Source organism: Ambystoma mexicanum, chromosome 5q (genome assembly GCF_040938575.1).
Source record: "Ambystoma mexicanum isolate Mex_15411 chromosome 5q, UKY_AmexF1_1, whole genome shotgun sequence".
Classification (NCBI taxonomy): Eukaryota; Metazoa; Chordata; class Amphibia; order Caudata; family Ambystomatidae; genus Ambystoma; species Ambystoma mexicanum.
Window position 1 is genome coordinate 1,402,507,392 of NC_090933.1, and position 17,732 is coordinate 1,402,525,123.

Genomic DNA, 17,732 nt, shown 5'->3' on the forward strand with positions numbered 1-17,732 from the left:
CTCGTTGGGGGGAGGACAAAGGAATTCTGGTGAAACTGGCGTGTGCTTTCCAGCGATGCATGGGTGCTGCAAGCAGTCAAAGGGATGCAGTTAGAGTTTATGCGACACCCAGTACAAGCAAGCACCCCACATGCGATTCACATAGAACAAGCAGAGAAAGACATCCTGCATTATGAGCTCAAACAGCTCAAGTAAAAGAGAGCCATCGAGCGATGCTCGACGCCACCACGCTTTGTAAGCAACATGTTCTTGGTCCACTAGAAAGAGAAAGTGAGACCAGTCATAAACTTAAAAGAACTGAACAGCTGGATAGTGTACCAACATTTCAAGATTGTAGGCATACACCAGCTGCGAGACACCTTGAGAGAGGGAGACTGGTTAACCAGGATAGATTTTAAAGACGCCTACCTCACTGTACTGGTCTAAGAGGATTGCCAAACATTTCTGGCATTCATCTGGGAAAGACGGTTCTGGCAATTCAAGACAATGCCTTTCGGCTTGGCATCAGCACCATGGGGATTAACCAAGCTCATGAAATCAGTAGCAGCAGCAATCAGGGAGAAAGGGATTTGTATGATCATCTACCTGGACGGCATGCTGCTATTAGCGGACAACAAGGAAACGCTAGAATACCAGACATCATGGGTGAAGGAGTTTCTAGAGTCTCTAGGATTTCTAGTGAATCAGGAGAAATCAGATACGACGCCAGCAAGAAGGCTAGACTTTTTAGGTTTCGTGCTAGACACCAAACTAGCGACACTAGAACTACCAGCCAGAAAAATTCGCGACATCAAAAAGGAGATCAGAGCATGCCTCGCCAAACAGGTAATCTCCCTGCTGGCGAGGATAGTGGGACTGCTAGCGTCTTCTATCCAAGCCACCTTCGCAGGTCCCCTACATTATCGAGCTCTCCAGAGACTGAAAATAAAACATCTCCAACAGGGTCTGAGATACCATCAGACAGTTCTGCTAGATTGCAAGTCCATCACAGAGCTGATGGTGGTTGAAGAACATGGGACGCCTGGAACGGACGTGCCATCTTCGGAGACCGACCAGATCTAGTTATAGAGTCGGACGCCAGCAGGATAGGAAGGGGAGTACGCTGTGGCTCGCTAGAGGCAGAAGAACTGCACCTCCATATAAATTGTTTAGAACTCCTAGCTGGATCCTTCGCGATCAAACATTTACGAAAGGGAGGGTGAACTCATGCATCCTGCTGAAGATGAACAACATCTCAGCAGTGAAGTACATCAATCACCTGGGAGGGACCAGGTCCAAGTTCCTGGCAGAATTAGCAAATGATTTTTGGCACTTTTGCCTCCAGTTAGGGACGTCAGTCACAGCAGAGTACCTAAATTGGATATAGGGCACCTGGCAGGACCCTGAAAAACCCAGGTGGGAATTCTTAGAAAAACTAAACCAAAATTTCAGGGAGAGAGGTCATACAATTCCAATCTAATGCTGGAAAAAACAGTTGGTCATGCTGCATTCCATTTTTCACAAAATGTATTTTAATAACATCTGGATAGTATTAGTGGGGATAGAGCACCCAGGAAAATTGAGCCATAACAATACAAATGAGTATGATCCAGTGAACAAAACATGGATCTCAAAGTAATAACAACAATGATGAACTGTTATTCTTGGTGAGTCATTTCAATTATGCAGTCACAGGGATAAACATACAGCCCCATCAAATGGACATATATACAAAAGACACATGAATAATGCTTCCAATGTACATTGTTTGAATGGTGATATCGTCGACACAACAGTGTTTCGGCCTAAAGGAGCTGTGCGGTGCAGCTATGTGAGCAGGCCTTCATCAGGACGTGTGATGACCTTAAAGGTGGTTCTGGATTCTCTATCAAAGGCTTATCCAGTGCAGGGGTAAGCGAAACAATCCATCACAAGTATAGATTTCTGGGGAGCACTGAGTGCGTCGTGGAGGGACACAAACTTGTACCTCAGGGGGTAAAATGAAACTTCTCTGCAAAATATGGTGGAGACCCCCACTTGGATTAGTGGTTCCTCAGTGCAGAATGTCCAAAGCGTGACAGATATTTGAACTGGAAGGTCTCGGATATGCAGGAGGAGGCTAGACCCGTCAGCTCTGCGAGCCAATGCTTTTCTGCAAGACCTTAGAGTGAGACTGTTCTACGCATTTCCCCCCTCAGTAATGATGAGCAGAGTTCTGGCGAAAGCTAGTGCTCATTGCTCCAATGTTTCCCACCCTGATGGAGCTGAACACAGATTTTCCATGCATCTTACCGGACGGAGAACGCCTGCTCACTGACCCAGCTGGGTCGTTTCATCCTGTGAGAGTGAAAGGGACTCTCCCACTGATAGCGTTCAGGATTTCCGGAGACGCTGAGCACTGCCAGGCATTTCGAAAGAAGCTGCTAAGCTCATCGTAGAGTCATGGGCACCATCCACTCAAAGGAGCTATGACGCGGCTTGGAATAAATGGTCGACCTAGTGCAGAGTGAGAACTGTTCATCCCGTTTTGGCACCTATAGTAGCCGTCCTGAATTTCCTGGCATCTCTGCTGCAGGATGATAAGGCTTTCAGGACCGTTGGTATATATAGGTCAGCAATATCGGCAGGGCACCTACCCATGGCGGGAATTCTGGTAGAAGAGAACCCTTTGGTAGTGAGGCTCCTGAAAGGGGCCCGCTTCAAGGTTCCACCAGAACCAAAATATGTACAGCTCTGGGACGTAATAGTAGTCCTGTGCCTTTTGGCAAGCTGGCCAGCTAATAAATACCTATCCTTGAAACAGTTATCAGGTAAACTGGCCATGCTTCTATGCCTCGCATCGTGCAGGCGAGTAGCAGACGTCAGAGTGCTGGAGGGTGAACAGGAAGACCTTCGGCTCAGAAGGAGTCATTTTTACTCTGGCTAAGAGAACGAAGACAAACTCTTCATCGATTTCATACCCCTATTTACTAAACCACCCAAAGTGGTGTGTGGCGGCATGTATCAGAGAGTACGAGAGTAGGACAGCTGAGTCGAGACCAGCAGGCGTCACACAGTTATTAATAGCGTGCAGGAAGCCTTTCCAAGCAATAGCAACAGCCACCATTGCCAGGTGGGTGCGAGAAATCATGCAGCTAGCAGGCATTGATTTAATTAAGTTTGGAGCGCATTCAGTAAGAGGGGTAATGGCTTTGAAAGCATACGTGACAGGAGTGACTCTCCAAAACATTATGCAGGCTGCGGATTGGGCTAGCGATAGTGCATTTAAGACCTTTTACTTTAAGCCGAACAAAGGGTTGGCGGCAGCTGTAATGGGAAGCTTTGTACAAGCATAATGCTTTCCTCCTGTCTTGACATACAATGAAGATTACCCCTGCATACTGCGCAGGGAGTCTTGATTCTATTAAAGGCAAGGAGGCGAGTATTCATTTCCCACCCTGTAAATGTACTGTTTGAATCATGGAATGTGAATGTTGGTATGATGTGACAAACAGTTCATGGACTCCACCCTAACGAGTCTGTCTTCTATTGCCTGCAGGAGAAGACCAGAAAGCTATCTGAGCGACGGAGCGCAACAAGCAGCTCGGGTGGGAGTAAGCGATGTGATAGCAAGCGGACCAGGAGTTAAGGCAGTTGGAAGCCTGAAGTTGTAGAATTTCCGTTTGGGTACAGTTACGAAGATGGATCAGTTCAGAGCATCCAAACAAGAGGAGTCAGAGGCAGGAAGTGAAATATGGACTGGGAAGTCACTGCCAGGGTCTACAGAGACAGAGGGAAATGTAGTTTCAAAAGCAAAGAAAAAGAAAGGAAAATGAGTAGCTGAAAGCAGCATTTTCACAGCTTTTTCTGTTATTTTGTTGAATCTGCTAAAGAGTAATATTAAAGAAGTTGAAGTATAATGCTCGCTAACCTTGTCTTTCATAGAATCAAGACTTCCCGCGCAGTATGCAGGGGTAATCTTCATTCTATGTCAAGACAGGAGGCAAGCATTATGCTTGTTCATTCTTCTGTATGCTGGAATTTCTGTCATGACGTGTAAGGACCTCACCTGCTACCAACATACTATTTATTTATTTATTTGTTTGTTTGTTTATTTATTTGGATTTATCAAGCGCCTAGTGGCCCTGAGGCATCGTGGCGCTGTTACAGAATATTAAGCTTGGTATATATTATCAGCAATGGTAACAGGTAGGTTCCGTGGTTACAGTGGAACAACATTGAAGCAGGCAGAGTAGGTACACTTTAGTTGAACAACTTAGTTTTCAGTGTTTTTCTGAAAGTGAAGAGGGATTGTTCACTTCTTAGACTTGGCGGCAGTGAGTTCCATGCTTTAGGTGCAAGGACTTCAAAGCTGGTTCCACCATCTTTGACTCTGTTAAATACTGGGACCGTGAGTTGCTGCGAGTATTTGTTCCGTTTAGGCCTGTGGGTTGGAGCTTGGTGTATTCTTTCTACTAGGTATGCCGGTGCTGTTTGGGTGAGGCATCTATGTGTGATTGTGAGGGCTTTAAATGTTATACACCCTGTATTACCTTTTGTCATACCAGGCATCGTATTTCACTGGGAAGCTACGCATACTTTACAAAGTACATGGGAGTACAATGTATAATAATATAACACAATGTTTATCCCAAAAAGCATCCACAGAATTCTGAACCATTAGGGGTAGCATTCGAGAAGATTAGTGTGCATGTACCTGTCTGCACGAACACGTGCAGTGCCATTGTGGTGTCAGCGCACACAATGTAGCCATACTTTGGCACAAGCAGATCTAACAATTCTGATGCATTACATTTGCATCAAGAATGTTGACGGGGTGTGTACGGAGCCTACCACAAGCAGAGTATTAGTGTCCCAGAATTAAGCTACTGCAAATACTGCCTATGTTGCACAAGTCACTAACAGGATCAGCTTTCCACGGGGAAGTAGAAAGCTCACCTGTTTTAAAAATACCTTTCTGCCAATACCCACCGCCGCTCTCACCCGCCTTTATTGCACAACACCTCCGAGTATTCTGTGCAGGATCAGAAAACGGTCAGATTGCGTATCATGCATAAATCACGTGCTGCATTGCTTTCCTCTCACCCGCTAGTTCCAGCACGAGGTCTGTGTAGTTGGCCCAGCAGTTTCTGAATGCGATGGTCATATTCCCGCTCAGCCCGTCAGGCGCAGCAGTGTTGTTCTCATACATAAGGGTGGCCGTCAGGGTCAGCGCAGTTACACCGACTGACACACAGTTGCCCTATAGGAGAAATGTCACAAGAGCAAAATAAATGTGCGCTCGACTTTAGAATATTTCTTCGAAATGTAACGAATTAGGTTTTAAAAATGTAAATCTACCCTTCACTCGCTACAACATCAAAGGCGAGTCTCACTTATTTGGCTTCATACTCCACTCATATAAGAGTGTGCCTCTTCCATCTGTTTTCTTCAACTAATCAATGAACAAAAGAATCAAAAAGGGGAAAAACCACTGTCAATCACCTCTGAACGTTACTCTCACTTCGCCCTTGCACTTCCTTGCACTTCCGAGCTCACATTTACCTCTTGGTTTCTTTTCTCTTTCAGAATATTTTCCAAAACCTATCACACTTGTTTAACTTTGACATGGGTTTCCTAATTTCGCAACCCCCCTGGAACATCCTACTTCATTTCCTGTCAAGATTGTGCAACCGCCTCCCTCATCTATCTCAGCTGCGTAGGATCTGAGCTTCCCATGGCGGCATCACACATCACCTGAAGTGTGCAAATAACCTGCCACTCGACTTCACTTCTGCTCTCATTACCTCACACGCTGAAGGACACAGCTGCTGGAGGCAGAACGCAAACAGGTATTTTAGAAACCAAGATCCTAAGTGGCATTGATAACGCTGTTCCGAAATTGCACTCAAAAAGGTTGCACTTCGATTAAAACAACGAACTAATGAACTCTCCTAAAGAAGTTTATTATGACTAATATATGATTTAAATGCAAGAGAACTCAGGCCCAGTCCGTGACAATTTAGGGTGTTTGATTTTGCCTTTGTTTGTTTCCTAGCATTAATGCAATTTCATAACATAATATACAACAATACAACTGCTAATGGAATAGTTCCTTACAGTGGAATCTGCTGCCATGATAACAGGCTGTTGCGTGAGCAGTTCTCCGGGCAGTCCCGCCACTGGTTCCATAATGACCACGAGTCTGGACACTGTGGCTAGAACGTTTGGCTGCACTGGAGTTCTATCCTCTGGAATAGAAACCTGAAAAAAAAGTGATTACACAACGTAAGGCATTGACAAATGAGGATGTCAAGATCAATTGTCTATCAGTGAATAATTCAAATATATTATCAACGTGTTAACTTTAATGTCTTATTGTGAAAGTACACAGAACAGCACTGTCTTGTTTGATAGCGACACAGAAAACTCCACATTGCAAAGCTGTTACACCTACTGGAAGCAAAGCGAGAGTGACCAGGTCAGGCGTCTTCCAACTTATGAAGTGGAACATGATGAGATATTTGAAGACATTAACCCAATCTATTGTTACCAATGGCTGGTAATAGCATCTCTTATCCTTACCAAAATGCGTTCAATACTATTTTACATTTCTTGTCTTGTACATCACTCTTCTATATATAATGTTTACCCTGCTAAGGAAACTTTGTCAATAAAATAAAGTGCATTCTGGGTGATCTCTCGTGCCTCACAATTCCTATCTGCTATTCTTTCCTCTGCCTGCCCCAGTCAAAAAGGACAACGTTTCTCTTGTTGCAGATGGGTTCTGATTATTGGATCTAGAAAATTGATCAGTGTTCTAGATCCATCCCCTTCCTTCCTTTCTGGGGAGTGCAAGGCAACAGCCATCAATGGCTATTTCAACCTGCTTGAACGCCAACATCCTTTACTGGGCATCAACAAAACCTGCAACTAAAAACTCATGGCTACCGGCCATTGACTTGCAATTGAGACATTTCTGTTTGGTCTGCTCTTAGGACAATTACTTTTAGCCCTGTATTTATGGTATCACAGTACATAATACTCATGGGAAATCTGAAGGCCGCAAGCTTTCCCTGGCTCACCTAGCAGAAGCTGCGGCTGAACAGTCAAAGTCGACTCCAGTGATGAAAGTGGTGTGGGTTTGAAAACAGTAGGCCACAATGTTACTTTGAAGAGAGGAAGGTACAGACATATATTGTGATGGTATTTACTTTATCTATGAAAAGATGGTAAAGGATGATGGAGGTGTAAGTATAAATACCAAATGTATAGAAACGCCCCTTTAGTTTCTTTCATACAAATCTATACAGTGCCAGTGCACGTGACTTGCTGATCACCCAGAAGTATCCTCACAGAGATGGAGGATAGATGGGGATGCCAATCCTGTTGTACTTGCTGGCTGGACTCGGAACGTGCTGGCCCGGGTGACAGCCACCCACAGACTAGGCTAGTTACTGATTTGCTGCAAGTGTGCTGCTCACCTCTTCGTCATGAGGTCCGGTGCTGTGATCGAAGAAACCAAGGCTTTCCAGGGGGCGCAAGATTCGAGACCAACCAATTGTTTTCATGTTTCCTTTAGAATTCACAGTCCTCAGGCTCAGCTGGTTATTAATGCTTCCGCCTCTTTGTTATCTATCTTCGCAGAGACAAGTAGCAAGGCAGTCAAGTACCAACGTTTTAGTGAACTGGTGACTCAGGTGTGCTCAAGAGTAGTGGGAACATGGTCAAATGAAGAGGCCTGGTGTTCACAGGAAGTACAGTTTTGCTGTCAGATCAGCTCGTCACAGGATGCATTCTGGGAGAGCTTCTGCATGATTGATCTTGGAGTTAGTTCTTTTTTGTTCTTTAGAACTTGTATCTATGAGTGACAAGGCATAGGTGCATACATTTTGGACAAATAGGAAATTAGGTTTGGGAGTGTGTCTCATCCCGCAATTGCAGTGTTTCCATTAAAATATTTGGCAAATAACCAAATCGTGACTGTGACCACATTCCCACTTTATGGGGCATCTTTCCTGCCATTCGTTCAGGTGTAGACTCAAACATGAATCCAGGCACCATTCAAGAACCCTGCCTTATTTGTTTCTTTCAACTGCATCCCTCAGCCTCTGTTAGGTAAGATTTCCACAGAGCTGGTAAATCTTCCTTTCTTTGTTCAACCCCAGAACTTTTTGCTTTTCTAGTGGGATATTTTTCTTAATACCTCAGATTATGGGAACCTTTTTCCACACTCACCTAATCTTTAACTCTTTTTATGGGTGGCATTTTAAAGACTCTCCATAGTGTCTTTTTAAAGTTATCATGTTTAACAACTTATTGGCAATAAGTGCCCATTGTTGCTGAGTTGCCCTAGGGGCTCCCCATTTTACTTTCTTGTGGTAACCTTGAGTGAACTACAGTTCCCAAGGGTAGAAAGGATCTTTGGATCCCTTTTACATTTTATTCTGTGAAACCAACACATCCCACCTTATGTGGAGTGCTGGGGAGATACAATGTATCCCCGTTCACCTTAAAACTGTAACAATTCTGTTACAGTGACAAGCTTACGTTTAATGGCTGGTGGCAGTGATACCTTTTACTAATTTGGTGCACCTTTACCGCGGGCTGTGATCATAGATGCAGTAAAGGCACCTAAAGGCGCTCATTTTACCAAAATGGCCTCTGTCTTCTTTTTCTGCAATTTTAGTGTTTCTTGTCGTTTCTTGTTCCTTCCCCCGATATCCAGGGCAGGAAATTCCTTTGTGTGAGTTTTGTCTTCGGAGGAGTCCCTCCAGTCAGTCTGCAAGCACAGGAAGTGGGGGAGGAGTCCAAAACTTCCTCCTCCTTTGTCTTACGCCTTGCTTCAACTGGGACAAATACCAGTGGGGGGCGTTGGCTGTCCTGCTTGGACAACCAGAAGCCCCTTTCCTGTAAAATGCGGGGAGAGAATGCAGAGGTTGTGCTGTGGTTCCTGATAAATACTGGAAACCTGGAAGCTGAAGTCATGTCGACCACTGGAACATAAAACCAAAAGAGGATGACGAAGGAAAAGCAGCGGAGACGATTTCCAGCGACCGGAGAGCCTGCTGTGTAACCCGAGCCTGCTGCAGCCCTTCCTTCCAATCGACCTGGGGTCTCTGAAAACGACGACCCGAACCCAGAGCCTAGTGAGACCCACTAGACTCAAGAAGACCTGCATTTTGAGCCATCCCACGGGTTGCTGCGACTTTGCGTTCTTGCAATACCCCAATACCCTGGGTCCTCCAGCCCTTGTGCGGTGCACAGTCTTCCGAATTCCGAATCTCACTGAAACTTCTTGGGCATCTTCAGATGCAGAGACACGAATCGAGTCCAAAAAGTCCCCTCACAAGAGTGCTGGACCTTTGTAACGACGAGAATTCAACCACAATATTCTGTCTTCTTCTGTGCTCCTTGAAAAGGCGCCAAAACCGCAGAACCACATTCAGCCACAAGGGAAATCTTGCCTCGAGCCTTCTTCATCGATTCCTGCTGCAAAGTCCCTTCTGAGGTCTTGTGTTAAGTCTCCAGGACAAGGAATCCACTGACCGGGTATTTGGCTGCAGTCCTTGAAGTTCTCCTGCTGCAATCTCTTCTTCATTACTGAGGTACTGTGTTGGTTTGGGTATATACTTACCTTAAGCCTTTTGGGATTTCTGTGTAGTCCTGGGGTGTTTTCTGTGATTGGGAGGTCCCTCATCCAGTGCACCCAGTCCCACTGCTAGAATCTGGCTAGGGTGTCTTCTGTGAAGCCCCTGGACACTCTTCTAACTCTTAAAGTAAAGTACTCACCTATTTCCCCAGTTTTCCTAAGGAACTCTGACTTTTGCTACTAAAGAACATATTCTAACACTGCCTGTTGGTCACTAGTCCTAGTGACCCCACTCCTGCCACTGAGAACACTCATGCTCCAAGAATAAGGGAAAGACTTTGAAGGGATTGGGACTTCTGCCTTGAAAAGAAATCAAGTGTTTTACTTACTTGTAAAGAGTTGGTTGGTAACTGTAATTCTAGGAGTGAACAGTTACAAACGTTCTTACTGATCCTGAATGTGTGATGCACTATTCTTAAAAGTATGGTTAACATCTTTTCTTCCTTAGCCACTGTTTTGCCAGTCTAATAGAAAGTAGATGTGAAGATATTTTACTCTCCTGTGATTAGGTTGTGCCTCTTTACAAAAGTAATGTGTTGGTTTCACCAGATTATTCATGTAGGGTAATTGTATGAGTGTCCTCCAACTGTTGGTATCACCAGGTTAGTCCTGTTAGGATAACTGTAAGAGTGTCCCCCAGCTTGGTCTTGCTTCCCCTGACTTGCTGCTAGCCTGTCCTTAATAAGTCCACATTAGGTTGTTGCCTACCTAGAATAATTATTCAGTAAAGTGTGACATTGGGTTTTACTTTCCCCTTCATTGTGAAGTTAAAGTATGTGGGTTTTACCTACCTTGTGTTAACTGTGTGCCATCCAAAATAAGTTACCAGAGTTATTGCTTACCTCAATCTGGGGTTCCCTGATTTCAAAAGCATCTGTAATGGTATATTACATCCTTAGGTTTTACTCTCCTGGTATAACTGTGTGTTATGACAAAAGTAGTTATAAGTTTTTACTGCACCTAGGATAAGTGATTTACTATTCACCAAAAGTATATTGTCCAGTTGACTGTTTATGTGATTTGTTCCAAGAGTCACTGTACAACCGGAAGTGCCTACTGCCCTTGTATTACTTAAAGTAATCGGAAAGTAACCATTGGTCTTTTACTTCCAAAGAATAGACTTGACCTATACTAAATATGTATAACAAGGTTTTTACTTCCCTAGAACTACTTGTAACGCTCACCTGATTCCCACGGAGGCGCGGCTCTGAAGATGGACTGGAAGGGCCCCTCTATTCTGGCTTCTCTGGCTCGCAAGAATACCCTCCTGTACGTGGAAAGGGAGTATTACCAACTGGCAGAAATAATGTTCAAGCCTCCCACTCCCATCCAACCCTCCACGAAACCTCTTCCACGGTTCCCCGTGAAGCCTCACCTTAGGGTTTGGAATGGTGAGCTCTCCGTCCTGCTTCAGATGCAGGGGCGCGTTGAAACCCAGTTACTTCACTGGATTGAGGGTTGATGGAGTTCAGGTAAGCTTGACTGTTCAGGTAAGGCGCTGTAATAGTTCTGTTCAAAAGTTCAAGCTCTTTAATTATGTCCGTTGTCTTATTGCAGCAAGCGCTAATGCTCATGTCCTTTTCCCCTTAGGGGCCGGGGTTCGGATGCCGGAGAAATGGCGCCGACCCGAAGTGAAGGGTGCCGCTTCAGTAAATGGCAGGTAAGTTCCGGATGAGCGCTCAGGTAATGTCTTTACAAACGCTCAACAATGACTTTGTCTTTTTCCCCATAGGGGCCGGGGTCCGGAGATGCCAGGAAGCGGCAGGACCCGAAATGCAGAGGGAAATATCCAACAGGTAAGTCTCAAAAGGAAACTGAGCTTTCCTTATTCCTTTTCTCCCTCTCACCTTTGTTCTTGTCTTTTTTCCTCTAGGCACCGGAACGTAGCTGAATCCGGAAGATCGCTGCTGAAGATGGAAGCGCCTTGCCAAGGTGAGTGAAATGCAGCGCTGCAGCGATCGAAACGAAATGCTTTAAAAAAGATGTCTTCCTTTTCAGGATCGTCGGTGAAGTGACTCCGGAATGCAGATTTAGCAGGTAAGGGCTTTTCTTCACCTAATCTCTCCTTTCTCCCCTTTCTCCCCTTGCAGGTGTTCCAGGGTGCTGGCAGGCGTGGCTGAAGTCAGGATGCAGGAGCAGACACGGTGAGCGTCCAGCTGCTAGATGCAGAACAACGCGAAGCACGTGTGGCTGATCGGGTGTGGTTTAAATAGCCTTGGAAGAAGTTCCTGGTATGTATCCTTCCACCAATCAGGTGTGTATCCTTCCCTGACCACACCCAGGTGGTGAAGTAGTCCCACAGGTAAAGTAGTCCCATTCAGGCCTCAAGAGGGCCTGGATGAAGCAGCATGGTCTGCATCAGGTAAGTGTGCACCCAAGCACTTAAACACATATCCTCTCTTATGAGCCTGGCGCCTAAGGCGCCAGGACTGGGGGCCCCTATGAGCCTGGCACCTAAGGCGCCAGGACTGAGTCCAATGCGCCCGACTTGGGCCCGCTGGGACTTCCCAGGGGAAAATGATGTCTGCCTCTGGGGTTGCTGGGCCCGGCCTAGCTCCTTAGAGGCAGGCATCATGACAGTACCCCCCTCAAGGCCCCTCCCAAGGTCTTTTCCTCCGGGGGTTTTGGTTTGTGCGGGAATCTCCGATGGAATCTTTGTACCAGTCGTGGTGCATGAATAAAGTCACTGGGTTCACAAGATCTTTCCTGAGGTCCATATCCTTTCCAGTCAACAAGATAGAAAAGTTTCGACTTAACTATCTTGGAATCTAAAATGTCTTTCACTTCGAATTCGAATTCTCCATCAATTTGGACAGGATCCGGAGGCTTAGACAGTCTGGTTCCAGGTTGCACTGGTTTCAGAAGAGAAGCGTGAAAAACGGGATGAATCCGCATGTTAGATGGTAAATCGAGTTTAAAGGCCACTGGGTTGACTATAGCCTTGATGGGGTAAGGTCCAATGAATCTGGGATTAAAAGTTCGCGGGCCCCTGAGGGGTAAATGTTTAGTTGCTAGCCATACCTGGTCTCCTACTTGGTAAGGAGGAGTCTTACTTCGGTGCACATCAGCGTTTTCTTTATACCTTTTTTTGGCTTGTTGTAAGTGCGTAGTAGCATCTTTGAAGGCTCGGGTGATAGTGGAATGTAGGTGATTTACCGCGGGCATTTCCAGGGTCAGAGGTGGATCAAGGTCAGAAGTCCGAGGATGGTGACCATACAAAGTATAAAAAGGAGTCTGTCCGGTTCCAGAATGCACTGAATTATTGTATGCATATTCTGCAATCCAAAGGATGTCTTTCCAGTTTAACTCGGATTGGTGTAACATACACCGAAGATATTGTTCGAGAGTCTGATTGGTTCTCTCGGTTTGTCCGTCGGTCTGGGGGTGGTGGCTGGTGGCTAACCGCACATCTATTTGTGCCAGTTGGCAACATTTCTTCCAAAAATGGGAGATGAATTGACTTCCACGATCTGAGTCTAGTATAGAGGGGAAACCATGTATGCGCACTATACTCTCCAAAAATTCCTTGGCCAAGGTGGAAGCTGACGGCAATCCTTTTAGAGGGATGAAATGGGCCATCTTGGAGAACAGATCCACTATGACGAGAATAGTGTTGTAACCTCCACAAGGAGGCAGGTCAGTTATAAAGTCCATTGACAAGGTGTGCCAAGGTGCTGGTGGAATGTCCAAAGGTTGAAGTAAACCGGCAGGCCTTTTCTTTTGACTCTTATTTTGGGCGCAAATTCCGCAAGACAACACAAAAGACTTTATGTCTTTTCTCCAAGTAGGCCACCAGAAGTGGCTTTTGATCTTTTCTTCTGTTTTCGCGATACCAGGGTGTCCTTCTATTAATGATTCGTGATGACGGGTGATGACAAGTTCCTGTAATTCTTTACTTGGCAGAAACAACCGCTCCTGGAAATAGGGTAAATCATCCTTAACGGTGTAGTGAGAACCCTTTTGACTCCATTCCTGTAAGGCTGAAGAGTCTAAAAGTTGTTTTACTTGAGTTTGGATGTCCTCAATAGTTTGCAATGAAGTTAAGCCCAAAATTCTTTGTTCAGGTATGATTGGCACAGGTTCTATACTCGAATTGGGTTCCTCCATGCCAATCCGGGATAAGGCGTCTGCTTTACCATTCTTGCAGCCAGGGCGATAGGTAATTACAAAATCAAATTCCGCAAAGAATAAAGCCCATCGGAGTTGTCGTGAAGATTGAGCTTTGGCCGTCTTTAGATACTGCAAATTTCTGTGGTCCGTAATTACGGTGATGGTATGTCTAGCCCCAAGAAGATAGTGACGCCAAGCCTTGAAAGCCGATTTAATAGCCAGTAGTTCTTTGTCGGTAATTGCGTAATTGATTTCAGGTGGAGAGAATTTTCTCGACCAAAAGGCTAGAGCAGTGGTCTTCAAACTTTTTTGGCCAGGGCCCCCCTGAGCAAAATTTGGGCAGGTCGGGACCCCCCAGAAATGCCAAATGGACAGTATATATTGCGCGCCGTCACCTGCTCCCATCAAAGTCGCTCGGCTCCCTCATCCCACTCCTACCCAGTCGCTGGTCTCTCCCCACCCCATCACACACCCAGGGCTCTCCCCACTCTGCTCCCATCACTATCCCATGGTTCCCGCCCATTGTGCTCCCACCATAGTCCCTCGGTTCCCCCATCCCGTTCCCAACACAGTCTGAGGGCCAGTGGCGGCTGGTGAATCTTTTTTAAGTGGAGGGGCATTAAGGGGAGGTTCGGGGGGGTTTCCCCCTGTGAATTTTCTTTTAAATAATAGGTTAAAATGTTGCATTGTAGAGCATACTTTTAACAAAAAATGGGTAAATAGCCAAACAGTTTGCAATTGTTGCTGGGAGTCCAGGGGGCAGGCATTGATATTTTATTTCTATTGCGCTCGTACACAAGTGTTTCAGAGCGTGACAAGGCAAGGGAGGGGAACAGAGGAGAATAAAACAGCGATCTTACTAGGCCCAGTGACATTGAGAACGCGCAAGTGTGAGGGGAAAAGTGCATGCAAGGGGGGAGAAGTGGAAAGTGCGAAGCAGAGGAGAAACAGATAAATAACAATAAATAAATAATAAAGGCAACAAACAGTGGTAGTGCAGCCAGCAATTTGCAAGTGCTACGTTTAAGGCAGCAGACAGGGTAGGTCTGATAAGTGCAGGAAGAAAGATGGTTCTCCTCAAGTTTTAGAGTGGCAGGGCGCTGTTCCAGAGGGAGGCCCCAGCCGAAGACGGAGATCTACCCCCAGCTCGTTTCTTTGATAAACGACTGACCCTGAGGGAGTTGGAGGTAGAGGAGTGAAGAGCTCGAGAGGGGAGGTATTTGCGGAGGAATAGCTGAAGGTATTTTGGACCCAGGCCCCAGAAAGCCTTGTGGACAAGGCAGAGGGTTTTGAATGATAGATGTCCGGTAAAAAGATACCATCCCTGTCCCCTGGGCCCCACTGGTCCTAACACAATGAACATGATTATGTGTATATGCAAGGCGCTGCACATTCATACAACAATCACTCTATCATTCACATGAGCATCCATCACCATACACTCACTCATAACGCATCCATACACATGTTTAAATAAAAACAATGAACATAAACGTACCTTCTGCATTGGCCTGTGTGTGGGTGCTGAAACGGCCTGCTCCAGCTGCTCTGTCCGTATGTGCGAGTAGGCGCAGGAGCTCCCCCTCGGACATACAGACATGCAGTGCCCCAGCCAGCATTTCCAATGAGCTATGCAATGCTGGCGAAGCAAAACGCCCCAGCACTTGCATGGCTCAGTGAGCATGTGCGGCTGGGGAACTAAACTGAACTGTCAAAGGGAAACAGTTTTCAGCCAGCCCAGGAGCACTCCATTAGCTGGATAAAGCAGCTGAGGGAGTGCTCACTGTTTCACTGGGCTGGCGCCTTAGCTCCTCCATAATGGGTGAGGGGCCACTGGGTGGGCGCCTCTTGCCATTATGGATGAGCCGCCAGGCTCGGACAGGCCTATAGGGCAATGCCTGTACCAAAAATGTAAAATGCTAGTTTGGGCCAATCAAAATGGGCCACCATTTTGGCCAATGTGGACCATTTTGATGAGTTACTTAACTATGCAGTTAGTAATGTTGACCATTGTTGCTGAATATATCACAATTTACTTACATTTTAACACAAAGCACCCCTTTGGGTACTATTGAAACAGTGGGCTTCATAACTACTCTGGCGGTAGCTGTGCCGGTAAAACCGGCACGGCTGCCACTGGAGTTGCATCCGGGTCTGGCACCCGCGAATGGGCAATTACTAGGTCATGCCGAGTTAGGCGGACATGATAATTGCCCTTTCGAAGGTGCCGGTAGATCCCCATTCCCATTTGAGCCCCATATGGCTCAAATGGGAATGGGGAGCTTGGATGCACCGGCACCGTTAATAACGGTGCTGGTGCATCTGACGAGCTGAGGTCAGACCTGGCGGGGGCTGTCAAGCACCCACGAGCACAACTCTTACTATGGCGGAACGGTAGCAACGGTGCCGGTAGCTTACCAGCACTGTTGTTACTGGTCCGCCATAGTAGTAATGAGGCCCAGTCTGTGACTAAAGGAATGAATATCCATTTACAACTGTGGGCCACTTTTTCATTGTTGCCTGAGACAGTTTCATGCTTCAGCCCGCCCATGTGGGCCACCCCTGCCCATTTCTTCCAATCTAAAAATAAAAAAAAAAAAAAAAAAAAAAAATCTTTTTTCATGCTGAGCTCTCAGGGCCCCCCTGGGATGCACCCGCGGACCCCTAGGGGGTCGCGACCCACAGTTTGAATACCACTGGGCTAGAGGGTGTAATTGGTTAGTTTCTGGGTCTCTTTGCGACAGGACAGCTCCCATGGCCGAACTGGATGCATCGGTTTCCACAATGTAAGGGAGATCTGGGTGCGGGTGCTTCAATACAGGTGCAGAGGTGAATTTGGTTTTCAGGTCCTGAAAGGCTTGTTCGGCCTCATGAGTCCATTCGAAGCGTTTATTTTTCTTTAAGAGAGCTGTGATGGGTTGAACTGTTCGAGAAAATTCCGGGATGAACCTTCGATAGAAATTGGCAAAGCCAAGCATGCTTTGCACTCCCTTCACTGAGCTAGGAGATGGCCATTTGAGAATGGCGTCCACCTTCCGCGAGTCCATTCGGATTCCTTGAGGCGTCAGGATGAATCCGAGAAACTCCACTTCTGTGGTATGAAAAACACATTTTTCAAGCTTGGCAAATAACTTGTGCTGGCGCAATTTCTCAAGAACTGCCCTAACATGTTTTCTGTGATCAGATTCTGAGGAAGAGTACACCAGGATGTCGTCAATATAAACGATGACACAAACATCAATAAGTTCCCGAAGAACATCATTCATGAAGTACTGAAAGGCGGCAGGTGCGTTGCACAAACCGAAGGGCATTACTTGATACTCGAAGAGCCCAAATTTGGTGCGGAATGCAGTCTTCCACTCGTCGCCCTCTTTTACACGCACCAGGTGGTAAGCTCCTCGGAGATCTAGCTTGGTGTACACATGAGCATCTTTTACTTGGTCGATGAGTTCAGGTATCAGGGGCAAAGGGTACCGATTCTTAATCGTTATCTGATTCAGGGCGCGGTAGTCAATACAGGTCCTGAGGTCTCCTTCCTTCTTAGGTACGAAGAACAAAGCGGAAGAGACTGGAGACTTTGATGGGCGAATGAAGCCATTGGCCAGGTATTGATCCAAGTACTGACACAAATGCAGGTTCTCAGGTTCAGTAAGAGCATAAATCCTGCTACAAGGTAGTGGCGCATCGGGTACCAAGTCGATTTGGCAATCGTAAGATCGATGGGGAGGCAAAGTGTTAGCCTGCTCTTTCTGAAAAACGTCTTGGAATTCTTGGTATTCGGATGGTAGCTGTACAGGGGTGGCAGTTGCAGAGGCTAGACCCATAACTGGATTCCTTGGATAAAAGGTTGGTTCACAATCAGGAAAAGTTATCTTCTTTGCTCGCCAGTCTATTCTTGGATTATGTGTTTCTAACCAAGGGATTCCAAGAAGTACTTGAAATTGTGGGGCCTTGATTACATCAAACACGATTGCTTCCCGGTGTCCATCTTGACCCACCAGTGTGATTTCAA

General features: G+C 46.2%; 1 protein-coding gene across 1 annotated transcript in view; it reads right to left on the reverse strand.

The window, feature by feature from the left end:
• Positions 1–17,732, reverse strand: part of LOC138498458 (fibrocystin-L-like) — a 374,239-nt gene that overhangs the window by 79,410 nt on the left and 277,097 nt on the right. The window contains exons 14-15 of the mRNA XM_069622208.1: positions 6,079–6,222; positions 5,065–5,221 (exon numbers count right to left, since the gene is read on the reverse strand). Coding sequence (XP_069478309.1) covers positions 5,065–5,221; positions 6,079–6,222 — 301 coding nt within the window. The remainder of the gene's footprint in view (positions 1–5,064; positions 5,222–6,078; positions 6,223–17,732) is intronic.